The 19,129-nt window shown below is 39.6% G+C and overlaps 1 protein-coding gene across 1 annotated transcript in view; it reads right to left on the bottom strand.

Moving 5' to 3' along the window:
- Positions 1–11,627, bottom strand: part of ptbp1a (polypyrimidine tract binding protein 1a) — a 31,883-nt gene extending 20,256 nt beyond the window's left edge. The window contains 3 exon segments of the mRNA XM_036565414.1: positions 7,572–7,602; positions 8,467–8,502; positions 11,571–11,627. Coding sequence (XP_036421307.1) covers positions 7,572–7,602; positions 8,467–8,502; positions 11,571–11,578 — 75 coding nt within the window. The 5' untranslated portion in view covers positions 11,579–11,627.
- Between the last annotated feature and the right edge of the window lie 7,502 nt (positions 11,628–19,129).

The raw sequence follows: 19,129 nt of genomic DNA on the forward strand, positions 1-19,129 counted from the left end.
CTGGGATTAATCTCAGTCTGAGTATCTAAACTGGGATTAATAGCAGCCTGAGTATCTAAACTGGGATTAATCTCAGTCTGAGTATTTAAACGAAAATTAATAGCAGCCTGAGTAAACTGTGATTAATCCCAGCCTAAGCATTTAAACAAGGATTAATCCCAGCACAAGTATCTAAACCGGGATTAATCCCAGTCTGAGTATTTAAACTAAAATTAATAGCAGCCTGAGTACCTAAACCTGGATATATCCCAGCCTGAGCGCCTAAACCGGGATATATCCCAGCCTGCGTACCTAAACCGGGATATATCCCAGCCTGCCTGCCTAAACCAGGATATATCCAAGCCTGTGTACCTAAACCGGGATAAATCCCAGCCTGGGAAAGTTGGCCATCTTTGTTAAACAAGGTAACTGCAGTTCTGGGTATGTGAAGCTGAAACTTGGTCAGGAACCCTGTCTATGTTGAACATGCCTGATGAGACAGACCCTCCCGCCTAACAAAAACAAAGCAGGAGAGAACTGGACTCTGCAGCTTTAAAAATGACCACCAAACAAGGTTAGAAGGAAATGAGATTTCCTCCAAGTTCACTGACCGTGCAAGATCCTACAGAGAAGCCTGCAAGCACAGAACCAACCCTACAGAACCAGGACGTGCTCAAGAAAACCAGTGACACCAAAATTAAAATTCCTGACCGAATTAACATAATTAACGTACACAGAAATACAAATTACACTGCACCCCCATCTAACAGGCACCAAGAAACTCAACAACCAGCAGCAGCAGATTACACCACTGTTTACTCGCAGTAAGAGCAACAAAGAGAAGGCAGCCCAAACAGAGGCAGCTATGTCCAGCCACAAGCAACAAAGACGGTCACTCGACGCCAAAGCTGTGGCCACTTGGCCAGCCGAGTTCCTAAAGAGCAAATCATTCAGCATCACACTCTTAATAAACCACTTCAAGATGGAGAGAGTCTGCTGGAGTGGTCACATGCGCTGGATAAGCTAAAGCCTTTTACTCTCCGCAGCCACAATGCGAGTTCTGTTCCAGCCAAAAGGACAGCATTGTTAGCAAAGCTGCACTGGACTCCGTTCTCCTCCCAGGCTCCAGCATTCAGAGCACTAATCTCACAAAATGAATCTTCCTTACTTTCCCTTTTTAAACTAGGAACTTATAGCATGTAAACACTGTTCACTACCAAGTTCATGTACTGAAACTAGGGCCTCACTGATAAAGCCTGGTCAATATAATAGTGGCCGATATTAGTGACCCATGGTATCATCGGGACAGTTTGACAACGTCGCCATTAACACACCAATAATAGCACTTTTTTGTCTGGGATTCAGACTCGTGAACTTTTATCATAAGAAAATAAAGATAGGTGACAGACGTGTCACCTACTATGGATTCGGGGCTAAGATTTAATAATAAGCTTTATCTATACAGCACTACATACACAGAGCAGCTCAAACACTTTGATTTACATTTAAATAGTAAAATTAAGCAGTAAAACTACCTATAATTGGGTAGTTAAAGTTTTGTCTGCGACAAAATAAATAAATAAATAAAAACCTCCATTTCTCCAGATCCATATCTCCATTTTTGCTGATTATTTTTCTAGACCATTTGAACAAAGCAGACGTCCTTTAAATTGTATTCGTATTTCATGATTAACAGACCAACAGAAATGCTCCCAAATAAGTTGAAATAAAGCCTCTTTACACTAACTTTCAATAAAAATTTAAGAGCGCTTTTGTCTCGTCCTGTAAGGTCATTGTTTGAGACACGTGTTTTTGCTTGGACAGCGAGGATATGAAAACATTTTTAATAAAAATACTGTTTTTAATTTATTTTACTTAGCCTTTTATATTTATTGTAGTCTGCTTTTCGCGTTTGTGCTTTTATCGCTTATTTTCACTGGTCCGACAGTCAAGCACTCTGAGCTGTTTTGAGTGTAAAGAAAGTGCTCTATAAATATATTATTATTATTATTATTATTATTATTATTGCTATTATTAACCCAGACCACAGATTCATAGTAGGTGACGTGGCAGTCTTTAAGATAATCAGACAAACTCTCTCAGACCTCAGCCAAAAGGGTACACACTTAAATGATGGTGCTTCAAGGGTTCTTTAGTAAAGAAATATGGTTCTACATAGAACCATGAACACTCAAAGAACGCTTTCTATGATTAAAGCGTTCTTTGCATCATGAAAAGGTTCTTCAGATTGATGAGGATGAATGGAGAACCTTTTTGAAAAGGGTTCTATATAGCACACCGTAACAATAGACGAATCCTTTTTTGGTGCTATATAGAACCATCTACAGCACATTCTCCACCAATCTGAAGAGCCCTTTTATGATGCAAAGAACCCTTTAATCATGGAAAGGGTTTTGAATGGTTATGGTTCTATACAGAGCCATTTTCTTTACCAAAAACCCTTGAAAAATACCATTTTTAAGTGTGTAGCACAAATGATTAAAAAGAAATTATGGTCATGAGCTAATTTGGCTACACAGAACCGGCCATAAAAACCCGTACCCTGAAAAAAGTTCCGCGTGGGAACCCGTATGAAAGACTATACCAGTTCTGACATCAACCTCAGAAGCTGTGGAGGACCGACGCTCCACAGCCTGTACGCCGTCTGCACAGCCTCCTGATTTTTCACTCTGATTCTCGGTTTAAGAGGGAGAAAACCCGCCCACCATCTCACAGAGCAGAAACACAGCTGGGGCTCTGCGGAGCGAAGGAAAACAAAAACACAGAGGAAGAGAGCGCGGACCGGACGGTGACGTGGGCGTGCGGATCTGGTTTCCTTCATCAAATTAAAAAAATAAAAATAAAAAGGGGGACAGGCTCTCGCATTCCTCGGAGCTGAATCAGCATGTGCTGGGATCCTCCTGCCTTTTCTTGTTGTAAAACGCTCCATTGTTTCAGGGCAAATTATCCTCCCACTGCAGCCGTTTCCTTCCTCTGTTTCTACCCGGCTGAGCACGGAGACACACTAACAGGAGGATCTGAAACGTCAGGTCAACGACTTTCTTTAAATTCTTAAAAAAAAATATATATAATTTCACACATTCGGTTTTCGTCTACAGAGATGCCTCAGTGTACACCAACCTGTGGCCGATCGATTAGCTTGTGAATTTTTTTTTTATCTGAATAGTTCAGTGACACCAGCCACGTTTACATGCAGCCTAATAATCTGTTTAGTCCGATTAATAGCTCAATCGGAATAGAATACATCCATATAAACACCTCAATCAGAACAGACTAGTCGGATTGACGCCATACAGTTTCTATCCGATTGAGTGAGGTGGGTAATCCTGTAAATAATCCGTTAAATAGAAGAATAATATCCGTGTAAACGCCTGTATCTGATTACATTCCCTATCGGAAAGTTTAAGTCCGTTCTGATCGTGTTCGTCGCGTCATAGTGAAAGTTTATACCGTTCAACATGGCGGAGCAGAAACTGGTCTGCAGAGGAGACGAAGTTTATGCTCTGATCTTTAAAAGACGGCGGTGGGACGGACGTCTCAGAACACGACGTCTTCCTTTCGGCCTTCTTTAATAAGGACATGTGAAGGTCGTTTTCCTGAGTCTGACATTATTTTAAAGCAGTTAAAAACACAAGCGCTGCTCACTGCTGCTCATCTCACTCTGACTGGACTCACGTGATGCTGGTTGCCATGGTAACGTCTACACTAAGCGGTTCTCTACGCATGCGCGTGATTCTGGACCGGATTACTTGTAGTGAGCATGTAAACAGAGACTTACCATCAGATTGTTGTAGAGTGAGAATAAACACCTCCGTCTTAATCTAGAATCGGGCTGTATTCAATCGGACTGGAGAAAATCTTTGCACGTAAACACAGACAGTGAGGTCAATGGGGTGGACATCGAGACCTAGACTCGTTCCTGAGCCAGACCTACTGAACACCACAAGAACAGGAAAAAAAACGCCTCCCTGAAGGTTTAAAATCAAATCCAGGAGGCAGAAACCGCTGCACTACTTCCTACACTTAATCCCATCCTTCCAGAAGAATTAAGTAAACTGGAGATTAGCCATCGCTCCTCACCCTAAGGCAGTGTCCTAGTTTGTGTTTATGTGCATACAGAGCTGTAAGAAAGGGAAGAGAAGGAATACCACTGTCTATCATGTACTCCCTCTCTCCTCATGTAGATGGGCGGGGCTTAAAAGGGTGGGTGAACAATTCGGAGAAAATATCTGCCAACAAGGCCAACAAGCCCAGCATATATTTTTTTTACTTGACCACTGAATGTAGTGTGGCAGTCCGTCAGCCCATGAGCTCCATGAGGTTAAATTTCCCCAATTAAAACTTCAGACAACACTGAGCAACATAGGATAAGCACAACTGCAGCACCCTGCAACTTAATCGCAATACGGGAGGGCAGTTTTCGATATTAAACCAATTTATCGTTCAGTACTATTATCCAGTGATGTGATATCAAAAAAGTGAACGAGAAAGAAAAGTAAAGTGTCCAGTAGATATATTATCTAAAGGACTTGATCTCAGTGATCCACTGTCACCACATTTGTCTTAAATGATGACTCCGCTCTTCAGTCTTCTTCGATTCAACGAAAGATGCTGATGGCAGGTTTTACGGCGACCAAGAAAACTGTCTTGCAACTCTGGATCATCCCACAGATTTCAGCTACGAAATTCTGGATATTCAGTTTTCAAAATAAAGTTCAGATAGAATCTTACAGCCAAGCTTAACAAGGCAAAACAGTCAACAATAGGAAACAGAGAATTTACATGACTATTCAACAACTTTAGTGTCCAATTAAATTGTGTTCAGTTGTTTGTTTAGTTGTTTATGTATTTTCTGTTTTTGATTTGTGTATTCCTAAAAATGTACGTCACCATCCTGCCTTCCCCTCCCCCTTACCTTTCCCCACCCTTGTTGTAAAACAACGAAAAATGCAATAAAAAGGTGATCAAAAAAATTACAAATATACACATAATGTGTATATAAAAATATATAAAAAAGTGTGCGCGTGGGGAGGCGGGGGAGCCAAAAGAATACTGGCCTGAGTTTATAAACTTTAATCAACACTTGATAAAATAATAATAATAATAATAATAATAATAATAAGTTAAGTAATTAAAAACAGATTAGTTAGTGGTGTGGCAGAACATCATGATATTTCAACAAATTTTCATGATGCCTAACAACGCACTACTTTACTTTTCCTGACACTTGGTAAGTTGAAGCAGTGCCATATTTAAAATTAGACATTTTTAATTTAAATGATTTTTGCCCAGCGTTTCACACAGACTAAATCTACTTAAACAGGAAAATTTTGCTCTCTTTTCAATGAAGCGTGCAGCTGGTCAGTACTGAGTTTCCACAATACTCTCAGAAAGCATACTGTAAATCATTACAATAACCATAAACTGTCATGTGTCTTGTTCTAAGACGCTTTGGATCACTTATACTGGTTCACTCATCACAAAACCTTTACACAATACACTACGGTGATTACACTGACTCTCATTACAAACTAAATGGATTAGTTCATTAGATATTTCGCTTTTAATAGAATATATTTTAAGTTATGGTCTGCAGTTTGGTTTGTGTTGGATATGACGCTCATTAACCGACGTTTAATGACAAAAATAATAATACTGTGCGACACTGATGTCAGTAAACTGATACACACATCGTGCTCGCAGCTATCAGCTCGGAGTGGATGAAAATAAAACACCCTCAGCCACGTCTGCTGCGCTAGCCTGAAGGAGCTGAAGGCTTGCAGGTGCCGGCTTGTTTACATCCTGTGATGAAGCAGAAGCTTCTGAGCGGAGGGTGAATCGCAGGGTCAGAGGAACAGGAATGTAACCTCAAACATTCCAGACAGCTTTAACAGCTTCAGCAGCCTCCAGACCGCCGGCTAGTGACGTGATCGCTCCTCCAGACGCCTGAAGGAGGACTTAAGGACGCAACGCTGCAGACGTCCACCATACTGGGAAATAATCAAGATTTCAAAGTAGGGAAGGACAACATGACCACATTTACTGCACATTTCAGACAGATTATAGCCCGTATAACCAGTATATATGCAGTCTGTGAAGTGTTCGCCAACTGCAGAGTGACAAGGAGCTGATGGGATGGGAGTCTGTGACAAAATCCATAACTATTTTAACAATTTTGGTGTTTTACCCTGTTTCTTCTCAAGTGGTTTATATGGGCAAAGACCTTTCAGGGTCTTTTTTTGTTTTAAATGTGGCAAAACTATAACTATGATATTTAAAGGTTTTACATGACATGCAACACATCTCCAATTAGGACTGCAACTAACAATTTCCATTCATCACGGCTTTGTTTTAAGGGTTTTGTTTTTCTGAGGTTTGACAAGTCGAAAGACAAAATCTGACCAAACGAGCCACATTTTATAAAGTCCAAACTCATCAGAACTTTACTTGAGTGTGTGTAACAGAAGTAAATGCAAGTAGTTAGTACCCACTTCTGACTTTAAATTATTAATATCCTAATACTTCGTATCTCAGTCTTACTTTCAACTCCTTGGGACCACCGGTGGTTCCAAAACGCACATATTCTAGTCATATTCTTCATAACTTTCATGTTTCATAAGCTACATTCTAAAGGTGGGGGTCGTATGAGAGCTGTAACGGTCTTCTTTTCAGTCAAATAGATGGGTGATGTCATTTTAAACCCTTAGAATAAAAGAAGCTGAACTTTTCTACTGAAAGTCGACCCATTTTTCCACAAATCTGGGCTATAAACTATAAACAGATGGCGTCTCTTCAGTGATCTGCTCTGTAAAAATTATTTTTATAAAAAATACAAAGAGCGTCTAAGATTTTTGGCTTTCAGCAGTAAATTGTAAGCATATAGCAATGTGTATGACCATAAAACACTTCTGTTAATTTGAGGGGAGCTTTTGCAAGAAATAAATAGATAATTTACATTTATTTCATGCAGTTACTGAATAATTAGCCTTATGATTTGGTTGTGTAAATTCAGGTGGAAAAACCAAAATATACCCTGGAGAACAAGAGGTTAAAGTGTGCACATGCTTCAAAAATTGAACCCTGTTTAATCTCAGTTTACATACAAAAACATTACCTTTACAGATACATGCTGTACTACACAGGAAGAACTAAAAGCCCTTCAGCAAAACTGACTAATGCCTCACCGCTGCCTCTGCTACCCTGAGCCTCATCACTGAACGATTAAAGGGACGAGATGTTTGCGCTCTGGTGTATCTTCAGGGTGACTGTTTAAACAGCAGCCGGGCTTTGACCAGAATAATTAAGGTCTCGAAATCAGCAGGAGGCAGAGCAGCAGTTACGCCCGTCACCTTCGCTCGTCTTGGGAGACGGACGTGAAAAGACGTACGGCGAAAAAAGAGAAAACCTGCTGTGACTCGATCGGCAGCATGAACAAGAGGGAGTTTCACATCTCGAGATCAACCACAAGCAGAAAAGAACATTCTTCACCGAGGCAGGTCCACACATGAGCGGTTAATGAGTGGGTGCATGTAAATAACGAGTAAATTAAGGGACGGAAGAGTGGAACGTACCTTCGTGCCAACTGTTATATCATGGACGCCGCTGGAAAAGAAAGAAGCAAAAATTAAATGTAAAAAAATGCAAAAATGCAAAATATCTGACATTTGAATAAAATAATTTGGCTGCAAAGATTTGAGGACATGATCACACAATGATGGTTCTTTAGTAAAGAAAATGGTTCTATATAGAACCATGAACGCTTTCCATAATTAAAGCATCCTATGCATCACGAAAGCGTTCTTCAGCTTGATGGAGGACGGATGGAGAACCTTTTTGAAAAGGTTTCTATGTAGCACCAAAAAGGGTTCTTCTATTGCAACAGGCCTGACACTGTAACAGACGAACCCTTTTCAAAAAAGGTTCTATAAAGAACCATCTACAGCACATTCTCCATCAATCTGAAGAACGCTTTCATGATGCAAAGGATGCTCTAACGATAGAAAATGGTTCTTCTATTGTAACAAGCCTCACAACTTAACAACAGAAGAACCCTTTTTGGTGCTATATAGAGCCCTTTTCGATATGGTTCTATATAGAACCAACTACGGCACATTCTCCATCAACCTGAAGAACCCTTTCATGATGCAAAGAACCCTTTAATCATGGAAAGGGTTTTTTGAACGTTCTTGTTCCTATATAGAACCATTTAAGTTACTAAAGAACCCTTGAAAAAAGCATTAAGTCTGTAGCACAAATAATAAAAACTAAAAATACAATTTAAATGTTCATGATGCTAAGAACCCTTTTTCTATATAGAACCATAAACACTCAAAGAGCCCTCGGCATGATTAAAGGGTTCTTTGCATGGCGAAATGGTTCTTCAGATTGATGGAGATCTGTAGATGGTTCTATATACAAAACCCTTTTTAAAAAGGTTTAAAAACTTACTCTATTTCGCTGACGTACCTGGATCCCAGAGGATACAAATCCGTCTCTAAACGTCTGTAAAAGAGCAACAAGACACATTCAGGACAGAGCAGCAGGCATTATTAAGCATGCATAGCATCTTTATAATCCGTATAATCTGAACAGACTGGAGTCGGGCCGCTGCTCGCTCTCCAACATCATAACACTGAGCACCTTCACATAACATCGAACACAAACCTCTACAGCTCCTCATTCCAAACGTCCAGAACGCTGGACAGGTTCCCCCAGGTATTCTAGCTTTATAGAAGCAGGTAAGTCTCCACACTCACTTACGTTTCTACAGAACTCAGTCTTTGGCCCAGTCCCATTTCACCCCTCGCCCCTACCACTCAGCCCTACCCCTCCGTTTTGCACATTCTCGTCTAGGGGTGGGGTGTCCTGATTCTTGTTGAGATAGAGGGGGAGGGTGAAGTGTTAGAGCTACATGACCCTCCAAACGGAGGATTTTCTGAGACTCCAAACAGAGAGTTATGAGAAAAAAGGAAAAACCGGTGAGATGGAGAACAAGAGACCAAAGAAACCCACAAATGTGAGAATTTTCTCATTAAAAAATTTACAATAATCACTGTTTTATCTTAGTTTAATGTTGTTTCAGTGTATTTTGGTCCTTTTCGTCATAACAGGCATAGAAAATCGCTAATACTATACTAATGTCTCGGTAGCTAGTTAGCTAACTTTCCCGTTCCACCTTAAATAGTCCGGCAGTTCTGACGCCTGAAGCGCCAGAATGTAACTGCTGCTCCATTTAAGGTGGAACGGGAAAATTCTAACAAGAAGCTGGAGAATATCTGACTTCAGCTTCATATCACTGAAGAATTAGGGTGATAATAAATAATTGCCCCCCTCTTTGAAGATCATATGATGCCCTAAATGTAACTAAAGCCCAGCAGTGAGGAGCTGAACTTTACCCTCCTCTGCTGTCACTGCAGACTGGCAGGGTCGCCTACAGAGCAGCGCTGGTAGCTGTTAATGAAGTGATGCTCTTTTTATTTGAGGGTCCCATTTCAGAGGGAAGATTTCAACCACTACCCTGTAACTCAGCTCCAAGGGGTTAGGGTGACACTCGAAAACAAGGGGTAGGGGTAAAAATAAGAAATGGGACTGGGCCTTTGTGTTTCTGAATGATCCTGTATTTATTTCTGAAAAGGTTTCGTATGTACGTCCTTCTAGAAGCTCCCTCTCGTGAAAGGTAAAAAATGATATGTTTATTTCAAACCCAAAGTGCGATGGCATTTAAAGTCCAGTGACCTCGACGCTTGCTCTCCAAAACTAAGGCTTTGATTAGTATAATAGACTCCTGCTTTACAAAACACAATCATAGATTATTTTAGTTTGTTTTGATAATAAAAGGAGAATCTTATGTGAATTCAGGAGTGAATATAGATGATGTTCTATGAATTTGGTGATAATATTGCTTAGTGATTTCAATGGAGTTCACTGTCAGGTATACTGGACATTCGAATTAGGCATGTAAACCCTGCAAGATCTTGAAAAATGACTGCATTTAACATCAAAACAACAAACAAAAATGTTTTTTTCTGAAATGTAGAGTTATTTCTGTCTACGACACTGTGCGAGCACATAAAATGTATGTAATCTGTCTAATATTATATATGAATTTATGTAATACAGCTCATGTAATGTCTTCTACCCTTTTCACTAATGATACTGTTTTAACCTTCTCACTATAGGTACAGTGATATAAATCAGTGTATACTGTCACTGTCCAAAGAAAACCATGCATCTCCATTTCTGCCGATTTTTACTTTTTTTTTTTTTACATCATTTCAACACACCAGCTGTCCTTTATGTTAAATGAAAACTTAATGATGAACGGATCAATAGAAGTGCTCTAAAATCACCTGGAATAAAATCTCTTCACATTAACATGCATTGAACGGTCTGAGTGTTTTTGCCTTCTCCTGTAAAGCTACTGTTTTGTAGATACCCGTTTTTCTTTGGACTATGTGCTGTGTGTTAAAAAGCTTGTGTGTATTATGATATAGAGAGTATTATGAACACTAATACTTTAGGAGCCGTTCATTCAAAAGTCCAGTCAGTTCTAAGAGTTGAGAAACTCTCATGCGACTGTATACACAGTAAACACAGGAAAAGCCCAGCACTTGCTTTGTGTCGCATGTTGGCGATGATAAATATGTACGCTTGCGTAATCCAGGTCCAAAAAGTAAAAACCCTCCCCAGGATTTTGTTCCAACTGCTTGACTTCTCTAATTTGCTCAAACCAGCAGCGAAGGTGTTCAGGCAGCTGGAACAAAATCCTGGGGAGGGTTTTTTACCTTTTGGACCTGGATTACCCACCTCTATAAATATGTTCATCTTTTCAAGAACTCACACATTTCATGCGCCCAGGTACAATCATGTCCAGTGTACTGGACACTGAATATTACATGCAGTGAGTTTCATAACAGGACATTATTTGTTTTTACAGTGTCCAGTCTGTGCAGGAGGTTATAGGAGTTCAGCACTATAACGTTAGACTTGACGCTACAATTACGGAAAAAAATCTCGTAGGTTAAATATTTGCTCAGCTAAGTTGCCCACAATCCCTGTATTTAAGAACAAAACGTGAAAATCCGTTATCAACACTTAAATATGCGTACTTAACAGAATAACGCTGAAGAGTGAGCTGGCTAAGTTAAACCGGTTTGTTAACGTTAACGTTAGCCAGCAACAAGGCGGAAACTGAGACACGTTTTTCGCTGGAGGTAAAAAGCTACCTGTTAAAGTAAACTCGTCTACAACCTTTTACTTTTTTAGGTGGACGGCTGATAATCTGAATCGCACTTAATTCAACCCGATAGCGAGCTTTAGTACGGAGCACGTTATCCGCAACAGGTCGGTGATCCACAACTTTGTGCCCGCGGACATGTTGCTAACTAACCGAGCTAACCGCCAGCCCAACGCCAGACCGCCTCAGCTTTAACTTCAGATTTGAGTCGTTTTGTCAGCACACACTTTAACTTAAGCGGACTATAAAAGAAGATAAAGGCCTAATCAACTAAAACCGTACGTTTTTTACACACATGCTTGTCAATAAACGTGTTTTTGTTTCAAGAACTTACCCGTCCATGGCACTACACACAACTAGAGTCCGCGCAGTCGGGACGTAGCAAGCTGGAGGCTCTTATAGACTCACAAAATGGCGGAGAGGGCCACGGCGCGCTTTGATTGGCCCAGAGCTACGTGTGGGCGGGACCTTACAGGCAACCCGGCTACACGATTGGACCGGCTAACCGTCCATCTTAAAAGGCGGTCTGAGAAACTTTGGCCGAAACTTCAGCGAAGCATTCGGGATGGGCGAATCCACTGATATTCTTTTCGATTCGATACCGATATTAAGGCTCGTTCACCGATATTAATGGCATCTTATTGTAAGATTACGATTACGATTGAGATTATTTTGTGATTTTTACTATTTATACGTACAAAATCAACATGTGCGAACATATATTTCAAAGCTTTTGCATTAGGGACGCACAAACACAAAAACAAAAAGGAAGAAAAAGTGTATTTCAGCCAAAAAAAGTCATAGTCAGCTTAATTGTCCTTGTTTCTCATGTGCTGAGAAAGGAATGAAATGTAGTTTCTCCAAAGCACAAAGCTACATTTAACACACAACAGCAGCAGACAGACAATAAATATAATAAACACAATAAATACAGACCAGCTATACAAATATTTTTTCAAAATTCATCTACAGTATACAACAGCTACAACCATATCATTGAGCACAGGGCAATAGAGAAATAGTCCAGCTGTTGGTCCACAGCAGCAATAATAGTTGTGCGTGTATTGTTTATCAATGCACTGATAATTGATCGTTTTCAGCAATGCAGCCATAAAGGTTAATAAAACTGCAGACAGTGTACAGATTAAAGTAACTGTGCATGTAAAGTGAGTGAGGTTAAAGTTTCACAGTAAAGTGGTTGAGTGCGGAAGTTAAAGTGCAACAGATAAAGTGAGCAGTAAGGCTGAGGAAGCAGTTCGGTTAGAAAGTTTAAAGGTCCGTCAGGTAGATTTGTTCATCAGTCTGACAGTCTGTGGGAAGAAACTGTTCCGGAGTCGGGAGGACTTGGCCCTGATGCTCCGTAGTCTTCCTCCAGATGGGAGTGGTGTAAACAGCTCTTGTGATGGATGGGAGGGATCCTTCCTGATGCTGCATGCTTTTCTTTTACCCCGTTTGGTGTAGATGTCCTCAATGACAGGGAAGCTTGACCCAGTGATGGACTGGGCAGTCTTCACTACCCATTCCTGTCTGAGACGGAGCAGTTTCCATTACCAGACAGCAATGCCGCAGGTCAGGATGTTCTCTATGAGAGCGTTTACATGCACTTAATAATCTGATCATTATCTGATTATCTGATGATCTGATTATTAAATGGTAATGTAAACCAGTCAAGTCAAGACAACAACAGGTGTTGTCGCAAAGCAGCTTTACAGAAAAATCTGGGTTGAAGGCCCCATGAGCGTCGCCAATGGTGACAGTGGCAAGGAAAAACTCCCTAAGACCAAGAGGAAGAAACCTCGAGAGGAACCAAGACTCAAAAGGGGAACCCATCCTCCTCTGGACAACACCGGATAGCAAACAATAACAAACAACCACCTAGCATGCCATGGTAATCATTTGGCAACACCCTAGTAGCTACCTGTGATTCCGTAGCAACCACCTAAAAACACCTTAGCAACCACCTGGAATACCATAGCAACCAGTTAGTAACACCTTGGAAAACACTTGGGATACCATAGCAATTATTTGGCAACACCCAGCCACTACCTGGGATACCACTGAAACCAAGTCAAGTCAAGGTTTACTTATATAGCACTTTTTACAACAGGTGATGTCGCAAGGCAGCTTTACAGAAAAACCTGAGTCCGAGCCTCCAAGGGCGTCGCCAATGGCAACAGTGAGAAGCAAAAACTCCCTATAAGAGCAAAAGGACGAAACCTTGAAAGGAACCAAGACTCAAAAAGGGGAACCCATTCTCCTCTGGTTGACACTGGATAGCAACAATAACAAAAAAGAAACAACACACTCTGATTTCTGAGATCGGATTAAGGCTTAGACATCTGATAAAGAGGCTGGATTTGAGCTCGGTAATGGGTTTTTTCAGTGCATGTAACTCTCACTCTGATTTCTTTCGTCTGTGCATGTTTGAACACAGAGCGCCGCCCCGGAAACAGCAGGCCGCAGTTAACACAGCACCCGCGAGACGCAGCACAGCACTTTAGGAGCGGCGCTGAAACCGGATAAATGTCCGACAAAATGAGGGATTTAAATATTCTTCATCTACTAGATGATGTATGTTCATATTTTCCACTAAAGTGACTCAATGTTTTAAAAATCGCCGACAGACAGAGACTCACTACGAGAATGTGTAGGGGTGGCCATTGCAGGGGGAGGAATATGCGAGTGCGGAGGTGCAGAGTTGTTCCCTCAACTGCAAACTACTCTCCAATTAAAGGCGGCAACAACCACCCCACGGCCAGGTGGAAGCCAATGACCTGGCTAAAATTTTGAGGTGGCATCTGGAGTGGCCAATCAGATTTTAGGGAAGGCCTTGGCCCCCTTTAGAACTACACACGGGCATGATGGTGAGTTTTACGTTATGTTCACGTCACGTCTTATTCTGTGAGTTTATTGGCTGGTTGCAAAGCAGAAATCTGATTACTGTCTGACTCATGTAGACCCAGAGTTTCCCCATTATCTGATCACCCAAGAGCATGAAAACACACCGAACCAGTTACTGACACAATCTGATTTTCTGCAGTTATCAGATTATTAAGTGTGTACACACCGAACCAGTTACTGACACAATCTGATTTTCTGCAGTTATCAGATTAACTGTGAACACGCTGAACCAGTTACTGACACAATCTGATTTTCTGCAGTTATCATATTATTAAGTGTGAACACACCAAACCAGTTACTGACACAATCTGATTTTCTGCAGTTATCAGATTATTAAGTGTGAACACGCTGAACCAGTTACTGACACAATCTGATTTTCTGCAGTTATCAGATTATTAAGTGTGAACACGCTGAACCAGTTACTGACATAATCTGATTTTCTGCAGTTATCATATTATTAAGTGTGTACACACCGAACCAGTTACTGACACAATCTGATTTTCTGCAGTTATCAGATTAAGTGTGAACACGCTGACCCAGTTACTGACACAATCTGATTTTCTGCAGTTATCAGATTATTAAGTGTGTACACACCGAACCAGTTACTGACACAATCTGATTTTCTGCAGTTATCAGATTATTAAGTGTGAACACACCGAACCAGTTACTGACACAATCTGATTTTCTGCAGTTATCAGATTAAGTGTGAACACGCTGAACCAGTTACTGACACAATCTGATTTTCTGCAGTTATCAGATTATTAAGTGTGAACACACCGAACCAGTTACTGACACAATCTGATTTTCTGCAGTTATCAGATCATTAAGTGAATGTAAACACACTCTATGACGCTTTTGTAGCAGCAGTTGACGGGTGGGTGTGCGCAGGCCGGCCCTCTTCAGTCCCCTTAGGTAGTAGCCGTGCTGTTGCGCCTTAAGCGTAGGACTATAGTAGGTATCATATTATACCGAATCACAGCGTTTCTTAATGTATCATGTTGACTTATTATTTTCATGATATATGATATGCATAACAACATTAAGTTTTACTGAAATTTAATGTTACACTCTTAAAGAACATTTCTAAAGGGTTCTTTAGTAAAGACAATGGTTTTTGATTGTTTTGATTGATTGTTCTTTTCCTGAACAATCAAAGAGCCATTAGCATGCTTAAATGGTTCTTTGCATGGTGAAATCGTTCTTCAGATTGATGGAGAATGTGCTGTATATGGTTCTATATAGGACCAAAGAGAGTTCAAACAAACAAACACCTTCACAAGTAAAGTTAATGTCTGCCAATAAACTACTAAAGACCCCAAAACAGCTATAAACAAACAAACACCTTCACAAGTAAGGTCACTGTCTACCACTAAACTACTAAAGACCCCAAAACAGCTATAAATACCTTCACAAGTAAGGTCACTGTCCACCACTAAACTACTAAAGACCCCAAAACAGCTATAAATACCTTCACAAGTAAGGTCACTGTCTACCACTAAACTACTAAAGACCCCAAAACAGCCATAAACAAACACCTTCACAAGTAAGGTCACTGTCTACCACTAAACTACTAAAGACCCCAAAACAGCTACAAACAAACACCTTCACAAGTAAAGTTACTTTCTACCACTAAACTACTAAAGACCCCAAAACAGCCATAAACAAACACCTTCACAAGTAAAGTTACTTTCTACCACTAAACTACTAAAGACCCCAAAACAGCTACAAACACCTTCACAAGTAAAGTTACTTTCTACCACTAAACTACTAAAGACCCCAAAACAGCTACAAACACCTTCACAAGTAAAGTTACCTTTCTAGCACTCATCCTCAAAGGAAATAAGATGTGAAGGAAACTGATGCTAAGCCCAAAAACCTAAATAAAATAAAATAAAATAACTGAAGAAACAAACAACAAACAAACACACAAATAAATACTGAATTCACCGGCAAAGTCATTTCCTACTGCTCAACTAGCACTGAAGTATTCTATAGCAAGCACTATTGTAATTGTTTATAGTGAAATAATCTCTAAACATTATACTTCACTGTGATCCTTTCTAAGTCACTTATACAGTTGTATGCGTAAGTTTGGGCACCCTGGTCAAATCTGTAAAGTGTAAATAAGTGAAGACATCCTCTATGGAGAACACACGTCTGCACATTTTAATGCACAATTACTGTTTATTCACTAGATTTAACACCCTGGAGAAAAAAAAATTAATAAAAATAAAATGTGGTGTGTGCAAAAGTCATGGCACATTGTATATTTCATGTTTTATTTTTTTTCCAATATGCTAATCAAATAATTAGAGGCTGTGCACTAAAAATGTGTGGCTCACTGCACTTTGAATAAAGGAACAATGGACAACAGAAGCAACAGCTGGATATCCATCCATAGTAAACAAACATGTTTTTTTATTTGTAATATTCCTGAATCAAACACTTGGACCATAACAGGCACTGGTCAGACCAACGAAGCACCTATAACTCATAGTTTGACATTGTTTGAAAATTCACAAAACGTAGCCTTAATGCCACACACACACACACACACAGACACACACACAAACAATTCATAACCAAATTCATAACAGCACAACGACAGAAACTGCACACGGAGAAAGTCTTTACGTTCAGGATGTGAGAAAACACGTCAGACCCCGAATTCTGATCAGAATTCCACTCGGACAGCAAAGAACGTGAGAGTTTTTTATTTATAGACATGATCGATGTGAACAATGAGAATCTGGGTGTAGAGCTCATTTGATTTGGCCAGAAAAAACACTACAAACATACAGTAACTGCAAGCACTGTACACCAAACATTAAAAGACCCCCCTTTCCATCATTCCTGCTTTAGCGAGAGGCGCTAGTTCAGTGAGTTCACCCTTCACTTGTCCTCCTTCAGAGGTGTTTTTCAGTGAAACGGGGAAAATAATGTACTTTCTGATTAATGATAGTTTGCCATTATTGCTCACAGAACAAAACTGGTCCTCCTTGTTAAAAAGGCATTGATGATTTATCTGGAATTCGGTCTGGACTGTAGGCTAATGGACCATGCTCCGCCCACAAACGTGCTCTTTGATAGTAACTGTTGCTAGCTTCAGAGAACGCTGACAAAAATCCCACTCAACCTAATGAGAAACTGTAGTTTATGTACCATAACTAAAATCAGAGTGTGTTGCTCATTTCAAAGGACTTTTATTTTGTATGTGTATGAAAGTTTAAAATAGCTGCATAATAGCTAAAATCAAAATATGTTTCAAAGGACTTTTATTTTGTATGTGTATGAAAGTTTACAATAGCTGCGTTGTAGCTAAAATCAGTGTTTCAAAGGACTTTTATTTTGTATGTGTATGAAAGTTTACAATAGCTGCATTGTAGCTACAATCAGAATGTTTCAAAGGACTTTTATTTTGTATGTGTATGAAAGTGTACAATAGCTGCATGATAGCTAAAATCAGAATGTTTTAAAGGACTTTTATTTTGTATGTGTATGAAAGTTTACAATAGCTGCGGTGCAGCTAAAATCAGTGTTTCAGAGGACTTTTATTTTGCACGTGTATGAAAGTTTAAAATAGCTGCGTTGTAGCTAAAATCAGAGTATGTTTCAAAGGACTTTTATTTTGTATGAGTACAAAAGTTTAAAATAGCTGTGTTGTAACTAAAATCAGAATGTGTTTCAAAGGACTTTTATTTTGTATGTGTATGAAAGTTTACAATAGCTGCATTGTAGCTAAAATCAGAGTATGTTTCAAAGGACTTTTATTTTGCATGTGTATGAAGCTTTACAATAGCTGCGTTGTAGCTAAAATCAGAGTATGTTTCAAAGGACTTTTATTGTGTATGTGTATGAAAGTTTACAATAGCTGCATGATAGCTAAAATCAGAATATGTTTTAAAGGACTTTTATTTTGCACGTGTATGAAAGTTTAAAATAGCTGCGGTGCAGCTAAAATCAGAGTGTTTCAGAGGACTTTTATTTTGCATGTGTATGAAAGTTTAAAATAGCTGTGTTGTTTATCTAAAATCAGAGTATGTTTCAGAGGACCTTTATTCTGTATGAGTATGAAAGTTTAATATAGCTGCGCTGTAGCTGAAATCAGAGTATGATTCAAAGGACTTTTATTTTGTAAGCGTATGACGGTTTACAATAGCTGCGCTGTAGCTGAAATCAGAGTATGATTCAAAGGACTTTTATTTTGTAAGCGTATGACGGTTTACAATAGCTGCGCTGTAGCTGAAATCAGAGTATGATTTAAAGGACTTTTATTTTGTAAGCGCAGGAAGGTTTACTATAGCTGCGCTGTAGCTGAAATCAGAGTATGATTCAAAGGACTTTTATTTAAACCCTCTGCATTTCACCATGCAAAGAACCATTTAAGCATGCAAAGGGTTCTATATGTAACAGTTCTATATAGAACCATTGTCTTTACTAAAGAACCCTTGAAGAACCATCTTTTTTAAGTGTGTATGTTTAGGATGGTTTTATGTCTGCTGCGCACTCAAAAAGATGGTTCTTTATGGGTTCTTTAGTAAAGAAAATGGTTCTATATAGAACAAAGAACACTCAAAGAGCCCTTTGCATGATGAAATGGTTCTTCAGGTCGATGGAGAACGGGTTTTATATGGTTCTATCGACTGTTTAATAGGGTTCTTCTATCGTAACAGGCTTAAGATCATCGCAGTAGAAGAACCCATTTTGGTGCTTTATAGAACGCTTTTCAAAAGTGTTCTATATAGAACCATCTACAGTACACTCTCCATCAAGCTGAAGAGCCATTTCACAATACAAAGAACCATTTAATCATGCAAAGGGTTCTTTGGGTGTTCATGGTTCTATCTAGAGCCATTGTCTTTACTAAAGAACCCTTGTAGAACCGTCTTTTTTAAGTGTGTATGTTTAGGATGGTTCTTCTTTTCAAAATGCTTTTTCAAATGCTTTTTTCAGATGTTTTTCAAAAGGGTTCTATATAGAACCATCTACAGC

The sequence above is a fragment of the Colossoma macropomum genome, unplaced genomic scaffold (assembly GCF_904425465.1).
Source record: "Colossoma macropomum unplaced genomic scaffold, Colossoma_macropomum, whole genome shotgun sequence".
Taxonomy (NCBI): domain Eukaryota; kingdom Metazoa; phylum Chordata; class Actinopteri; order Characiformes; family Serrasalmidae; genus Colossoma; species Colossoma macropomum.